General features: G+C 59.4%; 3 protein-coding genes across 4 annotated transcripts; all 3 read right to left on the bottom strand.

The window, feature by feature from the left end:
- Nucleotides 1-1,904: 1,904 nt before the first annotated feature.
- EEF1G (eukaryotic translation elongation factor 1 gamma) lies at nt 1,905-9,389 on the bottom strand. Its single transcript, XM_074231300.1, has 10 exons — nt 9,284-9,389; nt 8,684-8,842; nt 8,527-8,590; nt 8,084-8,226; nt 6,858-7,001; nt 6,509-6,638; nt 5,146-5,365; nt 2,539-2,711; nt 2,341-2,465; nt 1,905-2,147 (listed from the first exon to the last, which is right to left on the bottom strand). Exons 1-10 carry the CDS (start codon nt 9,293-9,295, stop codon nt 1,989-1,991), a joined length of 1,329 nt encoding a protein of 442 aa, XP_074087401.1. The 5' UTR covers nt 9,296-9,389; the 3' UTR covers nt 1,905-1,988.
- Nucleotides 9,390-10,500: 1,111 nt separating this feature from the next.
- On the bottom strand, nt 10,501-17,418 carry TUT1 (terminal uridylyl transferase 1, U6 snRNA-specific). Of its 2 annotated transcripts, XM_074231295.1 has the most exons (9): nt 17,190-17,418; nt 16,409-16,599; nt 16,003-16,318; nt 15,742-15,842; nt 14,930-15,369; nt 14,479-14,588; nt 14,287-14,397; nt 14,038-14,130; nt 10,502-13,886 (listed from the first exon to the last, which is right to left on the bottom strand). In XM_074231295.1, exons 1-9 carry the CDS (start codon nt 17,269-17,271, stop codon nt 12,847-12,849), a joined length of 2,484 nt encoding a protein of 827 aa, XP_074087396.1. In that variant the 5' UTR covers nt 17,272-17,418; the 3' UTR covers nt 10,502-12,846. The 2 variants fall into 2 exon arrangements, with proteins under 2 accessions (XP_074087395.1, XP_074087396.1); XM_074231294.1 differs by lacking the exon at nt 17,190-17,418 and having other exon boundaries at nt 10,501-13,886; nt 16,409-17,127.
- A 318-nt stretch (nt 17,419-17,736) lies between these two features.
- MTA2 (metastasis associated 1 family member 2) lies at nt 17,737-25,530 on the bottom strand. The gene is made up of 18 exons (XM_074231299.1): nt 25,427-25,530; nt 24,749-24,816; nt 24,107-24,200; nt 22,567-22,684; nt 22,400-22,463; nt 21,446-21,563; nt 21,124-21,226; nt 20,836-20,935; nt 20,544-20,732; nt 20,347-20,421; nt 20,187-20,245; nt 19,915-20,012; nt 19,686-19,825; nt 19,329-19,557; nt 19,144-19,233; nt 18,939-19,057; nt 18,437-18,573; nt 17,737-18,338 (listed from the first exon to the last, which is right to left on the bottom strand). Exons 1-18 carry the CDS (start codon nt 25,452-25,454, stop codon nt 18,170-18,172), a joined length of 1,998 nt encoding a protein of 665 aa, XP_074087400.1. The 5' UTR covers nt 25,455-25,530; the 3' UTR covers nt 17,737-18,169.
- Nucleotides 25,531-25,572: the final 42 nt, after the last annotated feature.

The following is a 25,572-nucleotide window of genomic DNA, read 5'->3' as shown; positions in this document are numbered from 1 at the left end:
TATTTTTTAAAGAGGAAAAAATATTGTTACAAATGATCCGTATTTTGCAAAGGTCTGAAAAGCAGTGCCAAGGGCAGCCTCCTAGCCCTCTCGGCTGCCCAGCGCTGCTGGAGCCTAATCATTTGCTCACGTTCACTCTTGCTTTTTGGTTCTTGCTTCCACTGTTGCGGTTGTGGATGACCCTTTGGTGGTTCTGCCGACTTCACTCTGCATCAGACGGTTCCACTCCTCCATCCTCACAGCACCCTAATGTCCCATTCCGTTCACGTACCGCCGTGTCTTTAGCCACCCGCGTTGTGATGAATATTTTGGTGTCGTGGGGCTGTGGGTGGCTCCCCCCCCCCACCTCCACTGGTCCCCGGCCAGAGGGTGGCCAGTCTAGTTACTGGGGCAATGCCAGCTTTCAGTGCCGCTCCACCAATAATGCATCAGTGCCCATGTGCGTCCTCCCACCCACACCGACTATGACCATCACAGGTCATTTTTGCCGTGATGGGCTTCCTCTCCCATCAGCCCCAAGTTCTGAAAGAACATGCCCCCCCCCTTTTGGAGTCCGCACCCTCCTCTTCCTGAGATCAGCCCCTCCGGGCAGTGGGTTGGGTAAAGGGAGGATGGGGTCTTGTCCTGGCCAGGAGCTCCGGGCAGACCAGAGTGGGGGGTGGGGGAAGGGGCTAGAGATCAGGTGGCCTGAGACCGGTAGGGGTGGGAGAACTTACTCCCATGTGCTCCCTTAACCCCCAGCTGGCAGGGAATGCCTCCTGCCCCCCCCCCAGACCCAGACCAGCCACTCCCCCAACCACCTGGGCTGCAGGATGTTGGGGTGAATCAGGCTTCCTGCACTGGCCCTGGGAGGCCCCCCTGCCCCCACACCCCGACCCCACCAGCCTGCAATCGGCACCTCATGAAGACCCTGCCCCATTCCCAGGGCTCCTCCCCACTGGCCTGCAGTATGAACCTGCTGGTTGCAGGAGCCACAAGTGCTCTGGAAATGAGGGGCCTCCCTAAAGTTTCTCCAAGGACATCAGGTGAGGGGCTCATCATCCAAGGCCGACCCTCTGCACTGATGAGCCTTGGGGGGTGGGGGTCCAAGGGGGGATGCTGCTAGGGAAGTTGGGGGAGGACCCTAGGGTCCTAAGGGAAGTCTGAAGGGAGCCCAGCAAGAGGGGGGCCTGGACTAAGGGCCTCTGAGCTGGGGATGCTCAGAGGTCCTGTCAGCCACCACTGGGTGGGGCCCAGGCTCCCCAAACAGCCAAGACATCACAGCTCCCTTAGGGAGAAAATGGGATGGACCCTGACTTCTCCCGGGAGAGGGGGCCATGGGCTGGCCTTCCCCTAGCAAAGGCCCAGCAACCACAAACCCCTCCCCCCTAGGCCTTTCCCTCTGCTCACTTAGCATCAGTACTGGAACCTAGTAAGAACCCCCGACCAGACTTGGAGGCTTTCCAATAGGGGGACCTTGAAACACTGGGCTGGGGGAGGCCCCTCTCTACTGAGACACCCACAGGCCAAGAAAAGTTCAGTGTGAGTGTGATTCTGTTTGTGTGTGTCCATACACACGTATGTTTTTCAGAGACCATTTATGCAAACTAAGGCCTGCGGAGGTCAAGTGACTTGACCAGCCAGAATTTGAACCCAGGACCTGCTCTTCTTAGAGCCTCCACCTCTACATCCAGTGCTGATCTGGCCTCCAGTCTGGCCCTGTTGTCTGATTCAGTTCAACAGCACAAAGGCCCTCTTTGGTCTCTGCCTACATGTAGAGGTGGAGGCTCTTAAGAGCAGGTCCTGGGTCCAGCTAGCATCCCAAAGAAGAGCGGGTGGCGGGAGAAGGCGGGGGGAGGAGCAGCCGCTTGCCCCAGGTCCCCCCAAGTCACTGGTTGCCTAAATGAGCCGGACACTTGGGAGGGTTTTCTGACTTGAGTTTTCTTTAATGGCTGGCACCTCCTGGCAGAGGAGGAAGCAGGCAGCTAGGTGGCAGCAGGGGAGGATGTTCACTTGAAGATCTTGCCCTGATTGAAGGGTTTGCCCACGTGCTGGAAGGCCCCCTCCCAGGAGAAGTACTCGCGGACCATGGTCTGGGCCTCCTCACTGCCAGGATCCAGCTTACGCCATGTATAAGACTCATAGTCTACCTGCCAGTCCGGACTCAGCTGTGAAGGAAAGTAAAGACACATGAGTGGCTGGGTCAGGACAGGGGCATCACCCCCCCCCCCCCCCGCCGGCACCAGCCTCCTTCTATCACAATTGCCCAAAGGCAAAGGACATGGCATCCCACCCCTCCCATCTACCATTAGCCCAAGGCCTGACCAAAAAAACAACTGGTGAGCCCGAACCCCAGCTCACCGGGAAGGCAAGTTCCTGGCCCCGGAAAACCCAGACTCCAGAAATGGCACTACTGTTGTTGGTGCCAAAGAGGATGACGCTGGCAAAGGCATTCTTCCTTAGCTTGTCCAAGCGTTGGAACATTCCTGGGGGAGAGAAGTGTGAGCCTCCAGTCCGAGTACCCCACCCCCCACCAAGCCAGGCCCTTCCCCTCCTTACCAGTGATGAGGTTGCAGCTCATGAAGGTCTGGCTGAGCTCCTGGGGGAAGCGGTACTCAGCGTACCACAGGGACCAGCCCTCGCGGTCAAAGTGGTCCCAGAAGTACGGCAGGGCCACTGTCAGCGTGTCCTCATTGGAGTATTTTCGCTTAAACTCATCTAATACAAAGGTACTGCAGGGGTGGGAGAAAACAAGGAAAGGGTCAAAGTGGAAGAAGGCAGTGGTGAAGGGCGCCTGGCAGAGGCCCCTGGGTGAGCAGCCAGGCGGGAGGCTCCCCAGCACAACTGAACAGCCTGGGGTCTGTAAACTCCAAAGCACAAGTTCTCCTCTCTCAAAAAGCCCAGGGGTGAGTGGTTGTGGGAAGCAGAGGGGAAGGGACTCAGTGAGGCTGGTCACTGGGGTCTGGGGCCTGCAGGGCGGTGGGTGGAGTGGGAAACTCCCAGTATCCCATTTCCCCTCTTTCCCTCCCCCCCCAGCTATGATCGGCATGTGGAGGGCGTGGGACCCAAGGGAAGGAGGGCTCCAGCGGCGAGTCACTGCTGCCCCCTGGTGTCCACTAGTGCTCCACCGGCAGCTGCCTCCCTTGCCCTGCCCCAAGCAGCCATCTAGTACAAACTGGCTCAATGGGGATCCTTTCCCCCCTTTCCCAGGGAATTACCCATGGGGTAGCTGTCTCCTTCACAAAGCCCTCCCACTGCCCCAGGACACTTTCCAGTGGCGAGGAGCAGCCCTAAGCTAACTGTCCCTAAGCACCGCACCGTCAGAGGGTGCAGGGGGGAGCCTAAAGCAGAGACATTAAGTGTTCCAGCTCCCCAGCCCACCCCCAGCCACTATGGACAGCTCCCAGACCACCAGCCCAAAGGGACTGACCAATGACAACCAAGTTCTCTCCCTTAACATAGGTGTGTTTAAAAGTGAAAATGATGCTGTTTCTGACAGGGCAAATGGCCCTCCTCCCTCCAGGTACAGACAGACAGGGGCAGGGGCGCCGCTTAGAGGCCTGGAGTCTTCTGGGAGGGAATGAGGTCTCAAGACAAGACCCCGAGGTCCACACAAGGATGATCACCACAGTCCCCCTAGAGTGAAGCAGCCCCAACATCACAAGAACCCGCTGGAGGACAAGGATGGGGCCAGGGCCGGGAGCTCTGGGAGGCTGAGGGACCGTAATACTTGACACCATCAGCTTCAAATTTTTTTGTAATCTGATAGAAAATACTGCTTAATGGGGGAAATTAGGATGATTAAAAAAAAAGACAACAAAAGCTCACGAAGGAAAAAAAGAAACGGGTCCCCAGAGCCCTTCTGTCCCTGATTTCAAGGGGAGGCCCGGGGACCCACAGCAGGGACATCTCCTGGGTAAAGGGGAAGCCAAGGGCATTTCAGAACAAGAGCAAATGAATCCCATTATCAGAGTGAAAAAGTATTTTCTGAGGAGATAATTTTGGAGCCTACAGAGATTCCAAGCTTGCAAGCCTCTCCTTGCCCAGGAGTCCCCAAGGATCTATTGGGGGATCTGAGGCTATGGATGGCGACAGAGCACACCTTAGTTTTCACTATTTCCTTTTATTATTAAAAACCCTCAACAAGAGGAGTCCAAGACCCAGCAAAGGTTAAGAACTCCTGGCCTAGCCGCTGTCTCCCTTTGCGGGCAAACAGAGATGTGAGAAGGGATCCCTCAAATTCAGAGCTCTCACCCTCCCCCACGTCACAAGAGTCCCCCAACACTCTGGTGGGAGAAAGCCCCTAGCCCAGCTGCTACACGCGCACCCCCAGCTCAGGGTCAGGAGAGTGAGGGACTGACCCCATACCCCCTCCTCCTGCAGCCAGTTAAAGAATAGCCCAGGTTTGGGCTCAACAGGTCCTGAAGAACCACCAATGCCCACAGGCACTGGGCGAATGCCAGTCCTCCAGGGTCCGTTAGCTGCCACCTTCCTCCTCTACCACACCCCCTCTTCCTCACTGCACCTGGCCGCCAGGTGAGATGCTCCCGGGCACTTAAGGAACACAAACAATGCTGATTTTCATTTGTGACACTGAAACCCCAGGGTATGCTGCCAAAGGACGGTCCAATCTCTCCAGGTTTCTGGACCAGGAGCACTCCCAGGGACTCCCTAACTTCTGGCCTGGACCCTCCCCTTCCTCTTGGGGAACTTCTCAATTCCCATGGCCAAAGCCATGACCTTTGGCCCCTCCCACCTCAAACTGGGCATCCACCAGACACCTGAACTTTCTCATCCTCTCTCCCCTTCTTCCTCTTTCCCCTGTCATTGCCTCAGGCCTGGGTCAACACCCTCCTCTCCTCCCTCTCACCTGGACTGCTAAAACAAAGACCTAATTGTTACAATCCATCCAGGACCAATGGGCCAAGTCCCCTGCTCAACAAGCCCCTGTGCCACCCCCACCCCTTCCTGCCTTCCCCACTGGCACAGCCATCCCTCCCACTGAGGCCACTCTGTCCTAAGCCTCATCATCCACCCGAGGGAGGGTACTTCTGATCCTCACGAGCCCAAGTCCAGCCCTCAGTAAACACTTAATAAATCCTAAGTAACCGACTGGTTCCGATGGGTCAGTCCCCCCAACCAGGGTTCCCTGGGGCATCTCTTTACCTCTTGGGCAGGTGGGCAAAGGGATCCTTGGCTTTGGGTTCTGCAGCCAGAGCCTGCTCACACTCATCCATCTCATCCTCAGGGCCAGGAGCCGGGGTGGGGGTAGGGGCCGGCTTCTTGTCCTCCTTCCGCTCGGCCTGCACTTTTTGTTTGTCTTCCCGCTGCCCCTTCTCTTTTCTTGGGGTATCCTTCTTAGGTTGACTCTCTGCAAACTTCTTGGCTAAAGAAAGGGAGAAAGAGGCCCTGCTAAAGCCCCAACTGGCTGCTCTCCAAGGGGCTGGACTGTCTGATACAGAGACTGACACTGAGAACCAGGCAGTCTCCGGGTCAGGCCCACATGGGACACCAGCAATGCCTGCTCTTGATGCGAACTCAAGGACAGATAGACAGAGAAGTGCCAAGATCACAACCATGGCTAGCTTGCTAAGGCCCCACTAATTGGGTCAGGAAATGGCTGAAATCAGATTTAGACCAACACCTCCCACCCACCCCTAGCACCCCAAAACCTGAAACGAAAGACAATACAAGCAGATCAGACGAGAGGGTCCTGGACCATAAAACTAGAAAGGCTTTGACTAACTGGGCACTTTGCTTCAACTGTCTCTGATGAGGGTCTGCCTGAGGCAAGCTGGGAATACCAAGGCAGAGCCTCCACACATACCAGTAGTCAGGAAGAACAAGACCACACAGCACAAGAATCATCCCCCACTTGAGGCTCCACAATCAATCAGCCCAACTGGCACTGCCCAGAGGGAGAGCTGAGCTGTGGAGTGAATGAGGCTTAAGGGAGGGACTCGGACCCAGGCCCCACTGGGAGGCAGACCCTCCCTAAAGTCCAATGTGAGGACTTCTGTACCAGTAGAAAGCTGGTGCCCATTGACTGGTTGGGGAACGGTTACCTGAGCTATGGCAGACAACCGTACCATTGGGAAATGACCGTGAAGAAACACAGGAAGATACTGATGCAGAGGAAACAAGAGTGAGCAGATGAAAACAGAGAAAATGGAAAATCAGCAACAATCCGTGAGGAATTCCAAGGACAGAGAAGGTGCCACCATCTTTTCCCTCATGTTGTTGTGCTTTCTCCCTTCCCCTTCTTGATTTCTTGGTTTTTACAAAGCAAATGGAGTTAAGTGGCTTGCCCAAGGCCACACAGCCAGATTATTATGAAGTGTCTGAGGCCAGGTTTGAACTCATGTCCTCCTGACTACGAGGCTGGTGCTCTGTCCACTGTGCCACCCAGCTGCTCCTGATTTCTTAATTGGAAGGAAGTGGCTCTGAGGAGAGGTCCAGGGAAGAGATGGAGCTACAAGAAAGGTTCACAGGTGTCCACGACGCTCCCCATCCCTGCCCTGACACTCACCATCAAACTGCGCCATCTTCTCGCAGAGCTTCACCTCTCCCAAAATTGCCCGGAACTGAGGCTGGTGAATGCAGGTGAGGAACCAGCGGTTGGTGTTGGGAAAGGCCTGCCGGAAAGCTGGCTCCAGGACCTGGAGGAACATGGCCAGAGGCGGGTCTGGGTTAGCTGCCCCAATCCTTAAGAGTTTGGGGCTTATCTGAAGGCAGGATTCCAATGAGCAACAACCCCCCCCCCAGCCTTCTTCCCAGCAGTAGAGTCCCCGGAAGCCTCAAAAATCAGAATGGTAGGAGTGCAAACTCTGCTGTGAGGCACTTAGGCCCTGGGTTCGTCAGAGCCAGGCCCCACTCACCTGCTTATAGAGCCACAGGAGGGTGCACACCACTGTGATGTCAGCCAGAGTCACGCGCTCCCCGACCAGAAAAGTCCGAGTCTTCAGGTGGGCGTCCAGGAGCCCCAGAATTCGCCTCACCTCCTCTTTTGCATTCTCTGTGGCCTGGCAGAGAAAATGAAACAAGGTGACACCTGGTTATCTGCAAGCATTAGGGTCCAATCATACTCCATTTCTGCAAAAGGTGCCAGGGAGGTGTGTGGTCAGCTTCCTACAGCTCAGCCCCTCTGTGCAGGGGTACCCGACCTGGACCTCTACAACAGCCAAAGCAGGTTCCCCAAATCATTGCCTCCTTAGCGGCCCAGGCCAAGCTGGGGTCACCTCTCAAGTCCCAGTTTGCCTGCCTGCAACCCCCACCCCAAGGCCAGGCACAATTCCTTTCCGGAGGTCCTCTTCTGCAGGGCCTTCCCTGATCACGTGACCAGACAGGCCCCAGGAAGAGAGGTCAGAGGAGAGCAGCTGAGGTGACCGACAGCTGACAGCGCTCAGACTTGGCCTTGCTCCCTCCGTGCCTTCTAAAGCCTCTTTCCGATTTAGAAACCATAGGGTGCAGAGCTGGAAGGAGTCTTCAAGGTCAATGGGTCCAACAGAGGATGCAACTGAGGCCAGAGGAGAGACCACCTGACCAAGGTCAGAGGGCGTGGGGAGGCTCAGCGCCTAAAATGGACCGGAGAAGCCTGGCCATGCCACCAGTGGGGGCAGTCCAAGAGGAAACTCCCAAGCTCAGGTACTTGGGCTCCAGGGTCCTCCAAAGAGAGAGTGAGTCTGGAGGTGCTCAGGGCTCCCCACACCACCCCCCATCCCTCAACCAAGCACCGACACCTCCTGCAGTCTGCCAGGGCCTCAAAATTCAAGTTTTTGTTCCATTAAACACACAGATATGTGTGGCTGAGGATGAGTAAAGACGGCAACGGCACCAAGCGCAGCAGTAAACTGGGGGGTCTACCAGAGCGCAGGAGGGGGGCATTCCAAGCACGGCGATGCAACACTGAAGCGGCTAATCTGAGGGGACCCCAGAGGAGGGTAGGCCCGAAGCCAAGCCATGAAACGGTCCAACGTCCCAGAGGAGTTTATGTTTGCCGGGTCAGTTCTGAGCTTCTGGTCCAGAGGGGTTCGAGGCCTCGGGGTGGGGGAGAGGAAAGCCGACTAGTCCCTTCACCTCCAGCCTTCCCGATGCCCGGGCTCACCTGCTTGTTGTGGTGCATGATTCCCAGAGTGGGGAACACCCAGGTGCTGGCCGGGGGGACAATGTCGCTGTCAGCAAAGCTGACCCACTGGATCACCTGGGCCGCGGCCTCAGGAGTAGAGCCTCGGAGCTCATCGTTGCTCACTGCCAAGGGGGAGAGAAGGGCTGGGTCATGCCAGAAGGCTGAGGCCCTCCCCCTAGAAGAAGCGGCTGCCTCCCTGAGAAAAGGCGTGCCCCCCGGCCAGTGCCCCCCGCCCCGCCAGTGCCCCCCACCCGGCCAGTGCCCGCGCCCGGCCAGTGCCCCCCGCCCGGTGCCCGCGCCCGGCCAGTGCCCCCCACCCGGCCAGTGCCCGCGCCCCGCCAGTGCCCCCCGCCCGGTGCCCGCGCCCGGCCAGTGCCCCCCGCCCGGTGCCCGCGCCCGGCCAGTGCCCCCCGCCCCGTTACCGTAGTGGGCGATGGCGTTGCTTTCAAACACACAGAAGCCGTCGTCCCCCTCGAACGCGGGGACCTGGAGGCAAGGCCGTGCTTAGGAGGCGGCGCCGGGGGTCAGCGCCCGGCCCCCCGCCCCGGCCCCCCGCCCCCCCCCGCCCCGGCCGCTCACCTTGCCGGCGGGGAACTTGCGGAGGAAGTCGGGGGTGCGGTTGGTCTGGCCGAAGTGGAAGTGGGGGGGCGCGGACAGCACGCGGATCTGGGCGCCGCTGTACTGGGCAGCGATGAGGGCCTTGAAGGCCCGCCAGTTCTCGGGGTACGTGTACAGGGTCTGCGGGGAGACGCGGGGTGAGGGGCCCGGCCCGCGCCCCCCTCCCCCGGGGCCCCGTGACACGTGGGCAGAGATCGGGGCGCCCCCGGGCTGCAGCGGGCTCCGGGAGGCGCTGCGCCCCCCGCCCGGGCAGCCCCGACCCCCGGGGAGCGGACGAGCCGGGCCCGGCCCCCCTCCCGCCCTCACGGCCCGGCTCCCCCGGGGCCCGGAGCCCGGAGCCCGCGGGCGGCGCGCTGGGCCCGGGCCGGCGGCGCCCCCGGGCCGGCCTCAGTTTCCCCGCCGCCGCCGCCTCCGGGGGCCCCGGGCGAGGCCCACAACGGCCGCCGCGGCGCGGGCCGGGCCCCCCCGGGCGGCGGGCCTCCCCGGCGGGCGGGCGGCGGCGGCGGGAGCGGCGGATGGCGGCGGATGCGCCCCCCCGGGGCCCGAGGCCGCCAGACTCACCCCGGCCGCCATGGTGATTCCGCAGTGAAAGGGGGTGGGGACGTCGGCGCTGCCGCAAAGTGAGGCCGGGGGGGCGGGGAGGGGAGGGAGGGGAGGAGGAGGGGGCGGGCGGGGGCCGCGGCCGCAAAGCGAGGGGCGTCGGACGGAGCCGCGCGACAGGGGGCGGGGCGGGAGCGGCGCGCCTGCGCACGGGGCGCCGGGGGCGGGCCGCGAGGGCGGTCGGTTGGCGTCGGAGCTCCTCGGCGTCTGCGCCCCGCCCCCGCCCCGAGCGCGCCCCGGAGAGGGGAGGCGGGCGCGGGGGCCGCCAGGGGGCGCCAGGGGGCGCGGCCGGCGCCCGGGCTTCGGTCTCCTTCTGTTCTTTAGAAAGCTGCGGCCTCGGGAGGCGAGGGCGAGCCCTGGGGGGCGGCCGGGGCCGGGGCCGGGGCCGGGGCCGGGGCCGGGGCCGGGGCCGGGGCCGGGGCCGGGGCCGGGGCCGGGGCCGGGGGCGGGATCTGCACGGGCCGACGCTGAGCCAGGCGCGCCGAGCCCCGACGGCAGCCGCGCGGACACGGACCGAGGACTGGCGCCGCACATCCTGCCGCCGGCCCTTGGCTTCTCTTCCTCGAGGCTCTGGCTTTGCTCCTGGCCCCGGCCGGCGCTGGCCGCTGGCCGCCTGGCCACACCTACAATTATTACTAGTGTTTTTGTTAACTTTATTGTTTTCTCCCCTTTACTTTATCGCTCAAGTGAGTCCATATTGGGGGGGGGACGTCTCTTGTTTACTCTTAAACAAGAATACTTTATTAATGGATAAGAAACATTGTACAAAATGAAAATAACTAAATACTAAAGAAAAGAAAACAAAAGATCCGCTTCCTCTCTCATCACACCCAGCTGAGATCAGTGTACAACATGGAAACGATGGAAAGACTGACAGAATGCCTTGGGGGGGGGAGACTGGGGGGAATTTGTAAAACCCAAATAAAATCTTTCAAAAAAGAATACTGAGATATAGAGACAAAAAAACTCCCAATTCCACGTAAAACACATAAACATTCATTGTCTACACTTCAGTTGCAAATTCTTACAAGACCAGCAGCCCACCAGTCATGCGTGTGAAGGCACAGGAGCTACCTCTCAAAAGAGGAAGAAAGGAAGAAAGTGGCCAAAAGCCCCCATCTGCCCCAGGGTCTCCAGTCCTCTGGTGGTGGGGAGCGCCCTCCGAGCCGATCCTCCTGAACTGTCTTAGATCATTGCATTGCTGACAAGAGCCACGTTTTTGACAATGGATCACTTTTTTTTATTAGTTTTTCCCCCACTTCCATGTAGAGACAGTTTTCAACATTTTTTTCAACTTTTTGCTCCTTTTTCTCCCTCCTTCCCTTGCCTCCAGGCTCCTCACAACAGCAAGCAATCTGATGGAGGTTATCCATGCACAATCCCATTAAACATATTTCCATATAGTTATGTTCTGAAAGAACAATCAGAGCAAAAGGAAAAAAACCCAGAAATAACACAAAACAATTTTAAAATGCTTTGCCCTGACTCCACATGCAGATGGCCGGGAATTGTCTGGGACCACCGGGTCACCAACTTGACCGAGTCTGTCTTGAGTGGCCACCGAGGCTCTTAACTGTGCAGTTCCCTGGTTTTGCTCACTTCCCTCAGCATCGCTTCCCCAAGGCTTTCCAGACTTTTCTGAAATCCATCCATTCATGGTTTCTTCTGGGACAATCGTGTCCCATGACATTCACATAGCACAACTTGTTCAGTCGTTCCCCCATGAATGGACATCCCATTTCCAGTTTGTTTTTGGACAACAAAAAGAGCTGCTATAAATATTGTTTTACCTGTGGGTCCTTTTCCCTCTTTTAGGATCTCTTTGGGGTACGGAACTAGTTTTATATAGTTCCAAATTGCTCTCCCGAAGTTGGAGCAGTCACAACTCCACCAACAGTGCCTTGGGGGCCCACTTTTCCCACATCCTCCCCATGGTGATTTTCCTTTTCTGTCCCAATCTTTTAGGTGGGAGATGCCACCTCAATGACTCTCAGTGTTGCTGTGACTATGTACAACGTTCTCCTGGTTCTTTTCATTTCACTTTGCATCATTTCATCCAAGTCTTTCCAGGTTTTTCTGAAACCATCAACACAATATTCCATCACAATCATTTGCCACAACCTGTCCAGCCCATTCCCCAACAGATGGGCAACCCCTCCATTTCCAATTCTTCGCCACCCTTAAAAAAGAGCCACTATAAATATTTTTGTACAAATAGGTTCTTCTCTTTGGGCAGACCCAGCAGTGGCATAGTTGAGTCCAAGTCTGGATATAGTTCCAGTTGTTCCCCATTAAGGCTGAACTACTTCACAGCTCTGCCAACAGGGTATCCCTGTCCCTGCTTTTCTAGATCACCTACAGCATATGTCATGTTCCTTTTTTTGTCAGTCAAACCCATCAGGTGTGGAATACCTCAAAGTTATTTTAATTTGCCTTTCTCTAATCAGTAGTGATCTAAAGCATCTTTAAAAATTTTTTCAACAGTGGGATTAAATGACTTACCCAAGGTCACACAGCTAGTTAAGTATTGTCTGAGGACATTTGAACTCAGGTCCTCCTGACTCCAGGGCCAGTGCTCTATCCACAGCAACACCTAGCTGCCACAACTTAGAACATTTTTTAGGGTTGTTTTTTTTTGCAAGGCAGTGGGGTTAAGTGACTCACCCAAGGCCACACAGCTAGGTCATTAAGTGTCTGAGGACATTTGAACTCAGGTCCTCCTGACTCCAGGACCAATACTCTATCCACTGCGCCACCTAGCCGCCCCAACTTAAAACATTTTTAAGGTGATTAATGATTTTGATTTCTTCTAAAACCTGCCTGTTCCTATCCTTTGGCCATTTACCAATTGGAGAATGCCTCTTAGGTGTATAAATATGACTAAGTTCCCTATTTGGTTGAGACATTTTACCAGAGAAACTTAAATTTCTCCCCCCCTCCCTGTTTTTTCTTAGCTCAGTCACAACCAGATTGTTTTATTACCTTTTCAAAATGGTAATAACTTGAAATCTGCTACTGCTGGGCTGCTTTCACATTTTCTCCACACTAATTCCCATACTCTTGACCTTTTGTCCTCAATGTTTTTCAGCTCTGATTCTCTAATAATGGTCAATCATGCCATTAGTTTTTCTAATGTTGAACCAGCCCTGCATTCCTGCTAGAACCCCACCAGAGCAGAGCCTAGGATCTCTTGTGATCTACTACTGTAATCTCCCTTTAGGAAATGGGTCACTAGCTCTGGTTCCAGCATAATCTTTTTAAGTGAAATATGAAGGAAACCTTGCCATAAAAGTTAAAGTAAAGATGCTGCCATTTTTCCCTCATCCAAGGTTACATTTCTCCACGAAATATATGCACAGCCCCCCTCACCCCCAACTAAAACTTCCTGGCTCAGGGTCAAATCTAAGAGTTGGCTAAGTTAAAAGAAGGCTGTTCTTTGTAACCCAGGCTCAGGGCAGAGCCCCAGAGTCAGGACCCAGAGTCCAAGCTCATAGAAAAGTACTTTATTGCTTCCCCCCCTTGCTTCAGTCACCTTTCTCACAGCCTAGGATGCTGCGAACAGTTCGAGGTAGAAAACCATGTAAGAAATGATGGAGATCAGGGAACAGACCCTGAGGATCCTGGAGCTGGGTGAGAGTAAGGAACTGGCCAGTGGGGTTGGCGGAAGCAGTGAAGGTGAGGAGAGGCTGCCCCAGCTCTGGCTCCGGTCTCTGCTTCCTGTTTTCCTGTGCTATCAGCTCCTGGGTCACCCGAGCTTCGGCCTGCAGCCGGCTCATTTCCTCTTTGGTTTGCTGCTGCAACTGCCTCCGGACCCTTCGTCGCCCAAGCCATACTCGGTGCCAGAGTGCACAGTGCCAGGTCTGTGCCGGGCCTGGCCTTCTCTCCTCCCCCTGGGCTGCCTCCACCTCTTCCATCCCTTGGTTTTGTAGCTGCCCAAACCTCTGCAGCTGCTCCTCTGTTGGGCCAGGGGGGCCCTCCTCACCCCCATCCTCCAGGACCATCCCTTGGTGTCCCTCATTCCACAGGAAGCCCTCCTGCCCCTTCTCCCTCTCTAATCTTGGTCTTTTACTTGGCCCTCCCTGGGCACTCCCCTCCCCATCTCCAGTTCCTTCTGGCCTGTATCTCTTGCCACTCCGCTCTACCTTGCAGCCCAGAGCATCCTCCAACACCTGGGTGATAGCAGCACAGAGCTGGACAAAGGGGGACGGGGGCAGAGGAATAGGAGTAACAGACAGCAGGGAACTGGCAGAGCTGGGCTGCAGGAGAGGAAGCAGACCCCAGTCCCGGCCCCGTGGAGAGCGTCGCTGGAACTGGAGGCTTCGGCAATAATTAGCGGATTCCCGACAACAGTTCTGAAGGCGACCGGCCACCCGGCCTGTCACATTGGCCGCCACGTTGTGACTCAGGTCAAAAGGGTCCTGGAGGTTTAGAGGGCCGAGGCGCAAGACCCCCCAGAGGGCAGGGGCCTCAGTGATGGGCAGCGGCCGACCTTCCCGCAGAGACAGCAATGAGTCTCGCAGCTCCCAGCAGGAGACGCAGGAAAAGAACTGGGCCAGGAGGGTGACTGGAAAGGAGGCCAGAAAGGACCAGTGAAGATGAGTGGTCCATCCGTGTCCATTCACAGAGAAGGGACCAGAGATGGGATCTACCATGTCCCCCATCCCAGTCCTAAGCGACTACCAAGAACCTCCCGAGCTCCTCCGGTGGGCACCTACCCAGAGGCTCAGGGTTAGCACTGGGCTCCAGACGGGAGGCCTCCTGGGGGAAGCTGCAGTCCCAGCCATCCACCTCAACCCGTTCCTCCTCTCCTGGGGACAAATGGGAGAAAGGGCAGTGTGAGCAAAGGACAAGACGTGTAACAAAAAGGCTAAAGACGGGAGACCCAGCTGTCCACTGGGAGCCATGGCGTGGGTAGACACAGCAGGAGACAAAGGCAAAGGCACCAGGGGCCCGGGACCGCTTACCTGCCATCTGGGCGAGCTTTGTGAGGGAAGGCAGCACAGGAGGCTCCCGGGTTTGAAGAAAGTAGATCACCAACAGTGTCAACGCATAATTGCTCAGAAGGGGGCCACTCCCTGGGCAGAGAACCAAGACTTAGCCCCCTGGTCCCAGTCCCAGGGAGCCCAGGAAGCAGCTCGCCACCTCCACCTCCTCACCTGTCAGTCCTCGTCCCTGAGCCCAACAGCGCAGGGTGTAGACCAGGGGTCGGACTCGCCTGTCTAGGGCACAGCAGAGGTTCAGGAAGCGTGAATTATATAAGGCCAGCCTGGAACAGAGAGACACCGAGAAGATGCAGCAGGTGGGGGCCCCGACATAGCCCCCCCCCAAGCTTCAGCTCGGCTTGCTTCTAGTCTCATCCCTCACCTCCCCCCGCTTTGTGTTTCTTCATCCTTGTAGTGTGGTGGCTCCCTGGGGGCAGGGGGCCTGCTCCAGGTGTGTACCCCAAGACCCAGGATGCTACCTGAAGGGCAGTCGATCACTAAATTGACTGAAGTGAGCAGGAAGGCAACAGTGGTGCTCCAGGACAGGAAGGAAAAGGGGCAGGAAGAAACAAAGACCTGGGCCCAAGTCCAGAAGACCCCTGCCCCCCCCCATGGGGCATAGTACCTGTTACTGAGGGAGACATCCCCGTGAAGCCCAGAGGACCGGTGGCAGAACTTGACCACGGGGCGTCGAGCTGAGGGCACTGTCCGGACATTGTGCACCCCAGGGACGCAGCCTCGGAGGACAGAGCCCACAAGCTCCAGCATGGCCTCTCCCTCCCCCTGATCCCCCTTCGGGACTCCACCTAGCTCACAGGCCTTCCCCAAGTCCCTTTCGTCCATCTCCTCCTGGACAGGTGACACAGGGGGCAAAGACTGCGGGGAGGCCAGGGCCGAGTCAGGGGTGGGAGGAGCTAGGGAGGAGGTGGGGGTTTCAGAATCCTGGGGAGAGGCTGGGGCCTGAGAGCCTACAGGGGAAGCCGGAGTGGAGGTCAAGGCTTGAGGATCCAGTGGAGAAGCAAGGGCAGAGTCCAACGCTGGAGAGACCGGAGCCTTTGGGTCCCCCTGTGGGGAAACTGTCAAGTTAGGCCAATGATCCCTGGGGGCTCCCCCACAGCCCATCCTGCCTAGGCAGTGAGACTTCTCCAAGAAAGGATCCATCCACCCAATTACCCATTGAGCCTTTCACTTTAAAGTAAAGCAGTGTAAAGAAACGGATGCAGGACATAACAACGGAAGGGATTGAGTCAAAATCCCACTTCCGACGTGACGTTTATTAGACGCCTGGCCACGAGCAGGTCGCTTAAATTTCTATGCCTCGGTTCGCTCTACAACTAGAAAACAAAAGCTCTCATCGTTAACTGCTAGGACTGGATCCTGTCAAGGAGGTCGCTCTGCCTTTTCCCACCCACTGCACCCGGCTCTGTCCGAGCTCACCTGCGGCCCCTCCACGTCCCCCAAATCCAGGAAGAGGTCAAGATCGCACCCGTGGACATCAAAGCCGTTGGTAGAGGAGCCAAAGGGTCGGACGACACAGCCTGGGTGGTGAGCAGAGCATCGAGGTCAGGGCACGTTCAAAGAGTCGAGAGCTGCATGACCGAAGGGGCAGGACAGGCGCTCACAAGGGAGGCACCAAACGGAAGCCTCCAGAATGCAGAGACCCGCACAGTCACTCGGGGAGGGTGGGGTGAGCCTCACCAGGGAAGAACTCCGTGAAGACTTCCTGCATCAGCGCCACCACGAGCCCCCGCAGCTGCCTCTCCTCCTCAGAAAGCTCTCGAAGGCCCACCAGCTTCACCATCTGGGCCTCCACGTCGGGAGCCTCTGCCAGAGCCTGGGTCAGCCGCCGATCCTCTGATGGTGCCCCCCTGGGCGACTTGGGAGCCGGGGTCTGAAATTCCTTCTGGCGCCTCGGCCGAACACGGAGCCGACGGCCCTCGAGAGCATGCTGGGGCTGGGACAAGACGGCGTCCCGGGAGCCCGTGTCCCCCATTTCCACGATGGCGAACACGCCCTATTGGGCCACACAGAAATTTTCTTCCAGTCGGGGAGCCCTCCCCCAGAGCCCCTCCTCCCCCCCCCCATCTCCCCTTCCTCAGCTCACCTTGTCCTTGTCCATGACGATGCCAGCCACGGGCCCAAAGGCCTGGAAGTAGTCAGAGAGCCGGGCGGGATCCAGGCCCCGGGGAAAGCCGCTGACAAACAGGCTCCGCAGGCCCTGGGCCTGGCGACCGGCGCGAAGCTCTTCCAGGCGGCGATGCTTCTTGCCCCCCAGGTGGGCGTCCAGGCTGGGCCCTGCGAGGAGGCAGAGACAGAAGGATGGCTCTCTCTTCTCGAGGGGGGCCGAACAGAAGCTTCGGGAGCCGTGGCCGTGCAGCCGGGAAGCTCCGCCACAAGGCCACAGAGGAGGGCGGCACGGTGCCATCTGAACCCGGGGAGGCAGCAGATGGGCAAGAGTTAAGAGGACGGGGAGCTGCGGGGTCAGAGGCCCGGCCGCTCGGGCCCTGGGGGGCAGCGCTGGGGGGAAGCAGGGAGGGAGGTGAGGGAGGAGGCAGCCGGGGGGCCGCGTCGGCATGGACATGAGGCCCCGGCCGGCAGGAAGCGGCATCTCGGGAGGAGGCTCTGGGGAAGGGGCGCCAAGGGCCCTGGCTTCGGTGGGGCGACCCTCGGGGGAGGGGGCCCGGGGCAGTCCTGGGTGGGGTGACGCGCCCCCCAGTCACCCCCTCTTCACTCCGAGAGGCCGGAGGGCCCGGGTCCAAGGCCAGCCTGGGCCGAGCGCGCCTCCTCCGCGCCGCCTGCCTCAGTGTCCCCAGACGCGAGCCCCCCCCAGGAACTGCCCCTGCCCCGAGCCCCGGGCCGCAGGGGGCTCCGGGCCGCCCGCTTACGATTAGCCGCGTTCACGTGGCAGAGGCAGCATCTGAAGCCCCCGCGCGGCAAAGCCTGCACGTCCGGCTCCGTCGCCGCCATAGTTCCCGCTCGGGCCGGGGGAGGACACAACTTCCGCCACTACCGGAAGAGGGAATGAGGCTCTCCGGGGCGCGCGAACCAAGAAGGCACTTCCGCCCCTCTCGGGCGCCGCTGGCCCGGCGGGCCGCGGTCTCGGACTCAGGCCGCACGCCGTCTCCAGCCCCGCCTCCGGGCTTCATCGGCACACGGCAACGCGATTGGCCGGCTCTGAGCGGCGCCCGTCACGGATTGGTCCGGAGCGTACAAGCATTCCTAAGCGGCCGAGGGGCAGAGGCGTGAGGGGGGCGGGGCGCCCGGCTCCGCCCCTCCGGTAGCAGAAGCCTCCCCGACAGCTTCCGGCGGACGCCCCGCCCCCGGATCCGGGCCCCGCCCCGAGCCCGGGCCTCCCTCCCGGGGGCGGCCGAGGCCCCAGACTCCGGGCCCCGGGGCCCCCCGCCCCCCAGAGAGCAGCCGAGCCGGGAGGGCTGAAGAAAACCAGCGTCTTTATTTCTGTAGCTCTAAGAACGGATTACAGATTCCGGGTTAAAAAACGGACAAAGGGTCTTTATTGGAGTCGCGTACAAAAGGCGGGTGGGGGAGGGGCGGGGCCGGCGGGGCGCCCCCGGCTGGGGTCGAACCCGAAATTAGAAAACAAGGTTGAGACCCGGCAGTGCACGCCCCGCCCCCGCGGGCACCCCCCCACAAGGGGAGGAAAAATTAAAAAAACACTTTAAAAAAACCCTCCCCCCCCAAAAGCCTGCCCGGGGGCCGTGCTGCGCCCCCCCCCGGAGCGGGCCCGGGCCCCGCCCGCCTCCCAGGAGCCCGGGCAGAGGCAGCCCCGGCTGCGGCCCAAGCGCCGGGCCCCCCGGGCCCCCCGGGGCGCAGGCCGGCCTCCGCAGCCGGGAGCCCCCCAACACGCTCAATCCTCCAGGACGATGGGCTCATTGGTGCTGGCAGGGTGCGGGGGCAGCGGCGGCGGCAGCGGGGCGCGGACCGGCGGCAGCGGCGGCGGCTTCACCTTCAGCGGCAGGTTGGGCCTCCGGGCGGCCCGGCGCATCTCCAGATGGGTCAAGGCCTTCCTTAACGCCCTGGCGGGGAAGGCTGGTCAGCGCGGCTGGCGGCACCCCCGAGCCCCGGCTTCCCAGCGCACCTGCCGCCCGGACCCCCGACGCGGCCCGCCCGCTACCTGGTGTCTTTCGTGGCCACAAAGACCACGGGGTTGGGGGCGTCGGCGGGGTTCAGCTTCTGCCGCTTGGCCGCTGGCTGTGTACTTGATCGGATCCCTGAGGTGAGGGGCCTTCCGTTGGCTGAGAAGGGAACCACCTGGAAAAGGGGAGGGGGCGCTGTCAAAACCTCAGCCCTCTACCCACCCCTGACCCCTGGGGCTCCTCATCACTTCTGACCAGGCCCAGCGCTTCCCAGCCGAGACCCTGGCCGAGACCCTGGCCGAGACCCTGGCCGAGACCCTGGCCGAGTCGGCCTCGTGTGCCTCAGGTTCCTCATCTGTTAGCCGGAGGGGACGACAATAATAGTGCTGACCCACCCCGGGGGCCGGCAGAGTGTCCAATGACTTGACATCGGTCAAGGTTTCTGCAGACTTTGCCACCTCTGAAGGTTGGCACATGCATTCCCATGGCTGTGTTTTCTGTCCTAAGTCCCCCAAAGTCATTCCTGTGGTCCACACTCACGCTCTCATAGGCACGTTTCACCACGATGCCCCCCAAGCTCCGGTTTTGGGTCATTTGGTTCCTATTGATCGGTGTCTTGGTGCCTCGAGGGGTTTTTGGTTTTAGGGGAGCCTGGGCAGCTACAGAGGAAAGAGAAGGGTGATGCGGAAATGCTTGGTCCCCCAACCCTTGCTCGCCCTCCTTTACCGTCCTCCAGGCCCCATACCGAGGTCTTTGACGATGGTGGCCAGGGGCAGACGCACCAGGGGGTGAATCTTGAGCGGCGTCTTGGCTGCCTTGGGGAGCCGGATGGAGCCTGGGGAGCAAAAAAGAGCCATCAGGTCTGGGTAACCTCTGGGCCAGGCCCTCCAGAGCCCATCTCCCTTTTGGGCAAACCATCCCCGTCCTCACACTCGGCCTTGATGGCGTTGGCGTTGATGGGGGCGTAGGGTCGGCGGGCGGCCCTTCTCGGCTGTAGCAGGTCCCTGCACATGCGTCTCGCGAGACGGGTCAGCTTGGTGGTCTGCAGCAGAAACGTCTGTCTGTTCTTAGCCAGCAGCTTGGCCCGGTTGGCGCTGGTCGTGTATGGAGAAAGGCTCTGGGCTTCGGGTCGGGACAGGTGGCCCCGCGAATGTGGCTCCTGGTGGAAGGAGGGACAGAAAGGCCTCACCCGGGGCTCCTACACTCGAGCTCCCCCCCCCCTTCCAGCCCTGCTGGTTCAGAGGCACAGATCCTCCCCCAGCCCAAGCCCAAGCCCAGGGTCCTTACGGTGGTACCCCGTGCTGCTCCCTCCAGCTGCGTTGGAGTCTTCAGCCCCCCATACTTCTTCCAGTAGATCCAACAGGAGGCGCAGAGACGGCACTGCATGTTGGGGGGGCCCCAGGCATACCACTGAGCTGACTGGGTGGCTAGAGAAACACAAACGGGTCGGCTATAGGCCGGCGGGCCAGAGACAAGCTCCGAGGCAGCCCGTGGCCCAGCAGGCCCCGACACTCACTGTGGCAGCTCTCGCAGGTCAGCCCCTTCTGGAATCCAGCCCCGTTCATGCCGGGCTTCGACCCCACAGAGATGATCTGGTTCGGGTTCGGTTTAGTGCTGGGGGGACAGGAGAGGACGGGGGAGGAGGGATGCCCAGGTTGGGTCCAAGGGCTGGAGGAGGGCAGCCTTCCAGTTTGGGAGTCTCCCTGCTACTCTCCTGGCTCCCACCCACTCCGTATCAGAGAAAAGGAGGAAGCTGCCCAGCTCCCCCACACCCCCATTCCCACTTACTAGGTAGGGATATAGACCTGCTTCAATTTACTATCGGCTTCGGCTGCTTTTAACCTTTTCTGTAGGTGACAGAAGAAACAGAAACCATAGTGGTCGGGTGGTCCCCCCATTTACCAGCAGCCCAGAGTCTTCTTCCCAGGACCCCCATGCCAGGCCTCACCTGCTGAATGTAGCGGTCAGTGGTTTTCCACATGTAATAGAACTGGACGATACTGGCGAGAGACTTCCAGGGGAGCTGGGGAGGTGATGCAGAGTGAGCTGGCACCCCAGCCCGAGGACCCCGAGCCCCTTGCTGCTGCTGCTGCTGTGGCGGCGGCTGCTTCCTAACCTAGCCCTTCTCACAGTCTCACTACTCACAAAGTCCTGACGGATATCATTGAAATCCTTGCCGTATTTCTCCAGCGCCTCCTCAAAAAGCATGGCCTCGGAGGCCGACCACTCCTCCATCTCATCCCGACACAGCACAGGGCCGCCCTGGGGTACCAGGGTGGACATAGCCTTGGCCAAGTCGTAGCCATTGCGCTGTAGAGTGTCCATGGCGTGGAACTGCAATGGGAGCGACATCAATTGAGGACATGGGGGAACTGCCCTGGGATCTTGGGCGTCCCCCTGCCCCCCCACCCCCCCAGGCCAGACAGCCAGGGCTCACCAGGGTGATGTCTCGGGAGGCAGCGGCAGCACTCATGTGCAGACTAGGCTGCCGAATAGAACTGCTGCAGTCCAGGGCCCTGGCAAAAGTGCCCACCGCTCTAGGGGAGGAATAGCGGGTCACTGGGGAGGAAGGAAGCTTCGAGGAAATGGGGAAGGGAAAGTGGGAAACAGCACAGGGAAAATAAGGATGACCTCAAGACACCAACTGGGACCCAGGGAGGACGAGGACCTCCAGTCCATACTTCCCCCAACCTACAACCGGACCAGTCATCCACCCAGCCCTCACCGAGCCACAACGAGGAACTGGTCAATCTGCCGGTCAGTCAAGGGGTTGTCAGGATCCCAGACTTTCATTTCCATTTTTTGTTGATTCCGATTATCAGACTCACCTGGAAAAAGAATGCCATCCCCATGAAAGGGGAGCCGGGAGAGTGGACTGTATGGAACAGTGCCCCTCCCCATTCCCCCTTACACCTGCTCTGCCACTTCAGGATATCTGGTCTCTCCAGCCCTTTTCCTATCATATGGGTCCCCTCCACTTGTCCCCTTCCCTTAGGGGCCTCCACTCCTCTGGCCCTCCCCTCCCCCCCTTGATCGTAAGGCCTCACCTTCGGCCAGTCGCTCTGGAATCTCTGCTTGATACTTGCAGCCAACCCGGATCTCACCCTGGTCAGCCAGAAGCGTTTTTTGCACAGGGTCAAACACCAAGGAGTAGAAGAAACAGTCCTGAAACAGAGGATGGGGGGGGGGGGTATGGCTGAAATGAGCCATCTTTTCCTGGGGGAATCCTAAGGCTATATCCCAGCTGGCCCCTAGTGTGTCCAGCTGGAAAGCCCAGAACCAGCCAGAGTTCCTTCTCTCATCCCAAAGCAGGCTCTCCTGCAGTCCTCCAGCTTCCCAATCTGTGCCGCCTCCTTCACTCCTCACTCCACTTACCTGGTGGACGTTTCCAACACAACCACGCTCACAGCCAGCCACCAGCCTAGCACGTGCCCTCCAAACCTCTTCCCTAGAACCCTAGGCCAGTATACTAATCCATCTCTGCCTCTCCAACCCATCCTCCACAGAACCATTATTTTAATGGAAAAAAAAAAACAAAACAACCCCGCTCTGCCCGTTAGTCCCCTCAACTGACTTCCTGTATTCGCTTAGGATCAAACAGCCAACTCCTGCCAGTTTGGCACATGAGATCCCATCCCTTGCCAGCAGCCTGCCTCGTCTGCCTTGAGCCATCCTTCCCCATCATTCTCTGGTCATCTCAGGGTAGCAGCCCCAGCCAGGCATGCCCCACTTCTTAGACTAGACTCAGCCAAGTGACACTTTCTGAAAGAAGCTTTTCTGGAGTCTAAACACCATGAACATGAACTGGCTTTAGAGGCATCCTGTAGAGATCTCTCTCTTATTAAAATGTGAGCTGTCGGAAAGCAGCTGAGGCTTTGCTTTTAGTCCTGTCGCACACTAGCTAAGGAAGGGTGGACAGTGCCACCTCTGCTGCCGTCCCCATCACGATGACTCTAACCAGACCCCTCCCATCAGCTAACACAGCCTTCTCCGGCAGTCACCTCCTTCTCCAGGTACTGGCTCAGGATGTCAGTCTCGTTCAACAGCGTCACGCTGCATTTCCCGCTGCAAAAAGGGGAGAGAAAGGTCACTGAGTCCACAAGCCTCAGTCTTCCTCCCCCATGAAGCTCCCTGATGCCCCTTCTCGGGCAGGGCCCCTGTCCCCTACCGTATGTGGGTGGCTGGCAGCGATTCAAACTGCCTAGAAAGGAAAAGCTCCCGGTGCTTCAGCTGGTGCCTCTGCTGCTCAGAGACTCCGGGCTGCTTGGACTCCTCCTCAAATTCCCCTGGGAGAAGAGAGAGAATAAAGGGCTGCTAGGGAGAGGAGGAGGCAGGGGAGGGGTTCTGGCGCTTGTTCTTGCCTCCCCCACCCATCCATTTCTGTGCTTTTCCTTCATCTTGGCCCTAGTAACACACTTTCCCCAAAGCTGCTTCAGTCCTAATTCTTGGGGGAAGCTGGGAGGGGCCCAGCATAACTTCCCCCCCCCCAAAGAAATTCATCCCAGGGCCCAAGGGTTGATGCTGACCTCCCAACACTCAGGCAGGCTGCCAAGAGAAACGGGAGCTCTGGGGAGTTGAACCCCAGGGAGGATACCCCAGGCAGGACCTACCTAACCTCCCACCTGAAAGGAGGACCCACAAAAACCATCCCAGTCCCTTGTTCTTTGTGTGGGTCACAGCCCTGATGCTCAGCACTCTCTCTGCCCCCCCCCCCCAGGCCTTAAGCTGGCTGGAAAGCCCAGGTGGGAAGGGTTAACGGGGTGGGCACCAAGCCCGGGGAAGGGGCAGGACAGTGAGACAGCAACAAGCCCAGGCCCACTGGCCATTGTTCCAACTAGCAGGGAGAAGGTGTGGGGGAGGAGTCGGCAGCTGGCTCCTCCCCTTGCCTCGGTGCTCCGGAAACCAAGGCTAAGGCAAGGGGACCACACCCCCCAACCCCCTTCTGATTGGACAAAGCCAAGGTCAGCCCCTGCCAGATGGGGCAGTAAACCCCATGGGGCTAGGAAACTTGGAGAGCCTTGTTCCCCATTAACCCTTTCGTGCTAGAACCTTGGTCTAAGAAGTGAAAATAGAACCATGAATGGAGAAGAACAGAGAGATCAAAGAGAAAGGAGAAGAATAAGAGATGTATAGCGAGAGAAAAAAAAGAGAAAAAAGAGACGTAGGCTGAAAAGAAAGTAAAGGAGGAGGATGAAAACAAAGAAGATGAAAACAGGAAAGAAAAAGGAAATTCAGAAGTATTTGCTCTCCGCAAAGCCCCTCTTCGGTGCAGACCAGCCAGACGCCCAGCACCTGCACAACCAAAGCCTTCACCATCCAAACCAGCCTCCTCCTTCCCTTTCCCTTCACTTGCCCTAACACAGTTCTCCTAATTCTCTGCTCATCCAGATGGTTCATCCACAGTTTAGCCACAAATCCCCACTTCTCTAGGATTAGGTTCATTGTTTCCACTCTCCCCCCCAAACCTCCCAAGACTCCTGTCTCCTATTGTCCTCCCCACCTCCAAACTCTCTGGGGCTCCTCTCCTCATCTCGTACCTCCCCCGCTCTTCTACTCGGACAGGTGAAAACAAGCCCCAACCCCTCCATGAAGACCTTCCCTATCCCAAATCCATTCCCCTCACCCAGCCTTGGTCACGAGACCAGAGGCAACACCTGCAGAGACCTGCCCGGGCCCAAGGACGAGGGGAGGGAGAGAAAAAGACTCACTAGCATTGCTGTCAGCCAAGCTATTGAGGCTGCTGGAGATGTCCCGTCTTCTGAAAAGGCAGACCACCTTGGCCTCCACGTTCCCATTGGCGGTCTAAGAAAAAAGGGCAAAACGTTGGAAACTGGATGTTAGGGAAAGCAGATGGCCCAAGGAAAAGAGGTCAGAGACAGGGAATGTGGTTTACTCCCCCCAAAAAAGATGCAAAAAAACGGGCCTCCAGAAAGTACTCATCCAAAAGGTGCTGCTCAGCTCTGGGGCCTCCGAAGCAAGTTCCCTCCCACCAAGAAGCTCAAAACTAAGCCAGGGCCAAACAAAACCCCTCAAGACGCTGGAGACAGCAAGGAGAACCCTCTGGGAAGCACCCCAGGCCCTCCATTCCAACCCCCTCCAGAAGGGCCACAGCAAGCCCACCTACAAACCATCAGTCAGTTTGAGGAAGGCGCTTCTCCCTCTGGGGGAGCCCGTCCTCAGGCTGAGCTGGAGTCTCCCCGGCCCTAAGGCGGCCCACTGCTCCTGGTTCTGTCCCGAGGCCGTGCCCCCACCCAGAACAGAAGCATGTGCTCCTGCGCCAGCGTGCGGCTGCCACTGTCCCGGGCACGGCTCCCTGGGCTGGCCCCCCTTCCCCTCGCCCTCTCACCCACCTTGTTGAGCTCCTCGATCCTCCTCACCAGGTACGGATTGCTGGAGGAGTTCTCGAAATAAACATAATCTGCAACGGAAGGGCCCCGGGGTCAAGGGTACCAGAGGGAGGGGGAAGGGGGTGCCGGGGGGGGGGGGCGGGCTCAAGCCCCTTGAAGAGCCAGAATGAACTCGGTGTGGGGGCACTGCCAGGGGAGACCCCACTCTCATCCACGATGGGGGGGGGCCTTGCTGGTCCTGGCTGGCCCTCCTCGGGGGCTGGGCCCTCGTCACCTCTGCGGGGGCAGGGTGGGGGGGCCCCAGGAAAGAGGGAAAGTTGGGGGTCTGCTGCCCGCCCCACGAGGGCCACACACACACTGGCAGCCCCCCGGCGCGGGGTCTTCACTGGGGCCCCGCCCCGGGCGCTATCGCGACAGGGGTTGGGGGGCCGAGCCCGCGCTTCCTCAGTCGCCGCCGACCAGCCCGGGGCCCCACTCCCACCCGGCCCCCCGAGACCCCCCACGGGGCGGGGGGGCTTCGCGCATGCGCCCTCTCCCCCGGGCCCCGCCAGCCTCCCCGCGGACGCATGCGCTCTCCCCCCCCCGTGCAGCCCCCCCCCCGCGCCGTCCGCGCCCCCCCCCGGCCCCCCCCGGCCCCGCCGAGCTCGGTTCCGTTTCCGGCGGCGGCGGCGCGGTACTCACCCCCCACCCGGTACATGTTGGCCGCCATGACCGCCCGGCCGGGCCCGCGGGCTCCCGGCTCGGCCGCGGGCAGGCCCCGCCGCTGCTCGGCCCCGCTCGGCGCCCCGGCCCCGCCGCCTCAGCCCCGGCTCATGCCGCGCCCGCCG

The sequence above is a fragment of the Macrotis lagotis genome, chromosome 3 (assembly GCF_037893015.1).
Source record: "Macrotis lagotis isolate mMagLag1 chromosome 3, bilby.v1.9.chrom.fasta, whole genome shotgun sequence".
NCBI classification, from domain to species: Eukaryota; Metazoa; Chordata; class Mammalia; order Peramelemorphia; family Peramelidae; genus Macrotis; species Macrotis lagotis.
The sequence above is the reverse complement of the archived record's forward strand: the minus strand, read 5'-3'. Positions and strand labels throughout refer to the sequence as shown.

Coding starts and splice junctions, on each gene's coding strand:
- EEF1G (XM_074231300.1), bottom strand. Junction 7,002..8,083: donor TCATGCACCACAACAAGCAG/GTGAGCCCGGGC, acceptor TTTCTCTGCCAG/GCCACAGAGAATGCAAAAGA. Junction 6,639..6,857: donor TCCTGTGGCTCTATAAGCAG/GTGAGTGGGGCC, acceptor ATGTTCCTCCAG/GTCCTGGAGCCAGCTTTCCG.
- TUT1 (XM_074231294.1), bottom strand. CDS start 16,912: ATGCCGCTTCCTGCCGGCCGGGGCCTCATGTCCATGCCGACGCGGCCC. Junction 15,843..16,002: donor CTTCACGGAGTTCTTCCCTG/GTGAGGCTCACC, acceptor CTCACCACCCAG/GCTGTGTCGTCCGACCCTTT. Junction 14,589..14,929: donor GATGTCTCCCTCAGTAACAG/GTACTATGCCCC, acceptor TCTCTGTTCCAG/GCTGGCCTTATATAATTCAC.
- MTA2 (XM_074231299.1), bottom strand. CDS start 25,454: ATGGCGGCCAACATGTACCGGGTGGGGG. Junction 24,201..24,748: donor GGATCGAGGAGCTCAACAAG/GTGGGTGAGAGG, acceptor CTTTTTTCTTAG/ACCGCCAATGGGAACGTGGA. Junction 22,464..22,566: donor CTGCCAGCCACCCACATACG/GTAGGGGACAGG, acceptor CCCTTTTTGCAG/CGGGAAATGCAGCGTGACGC.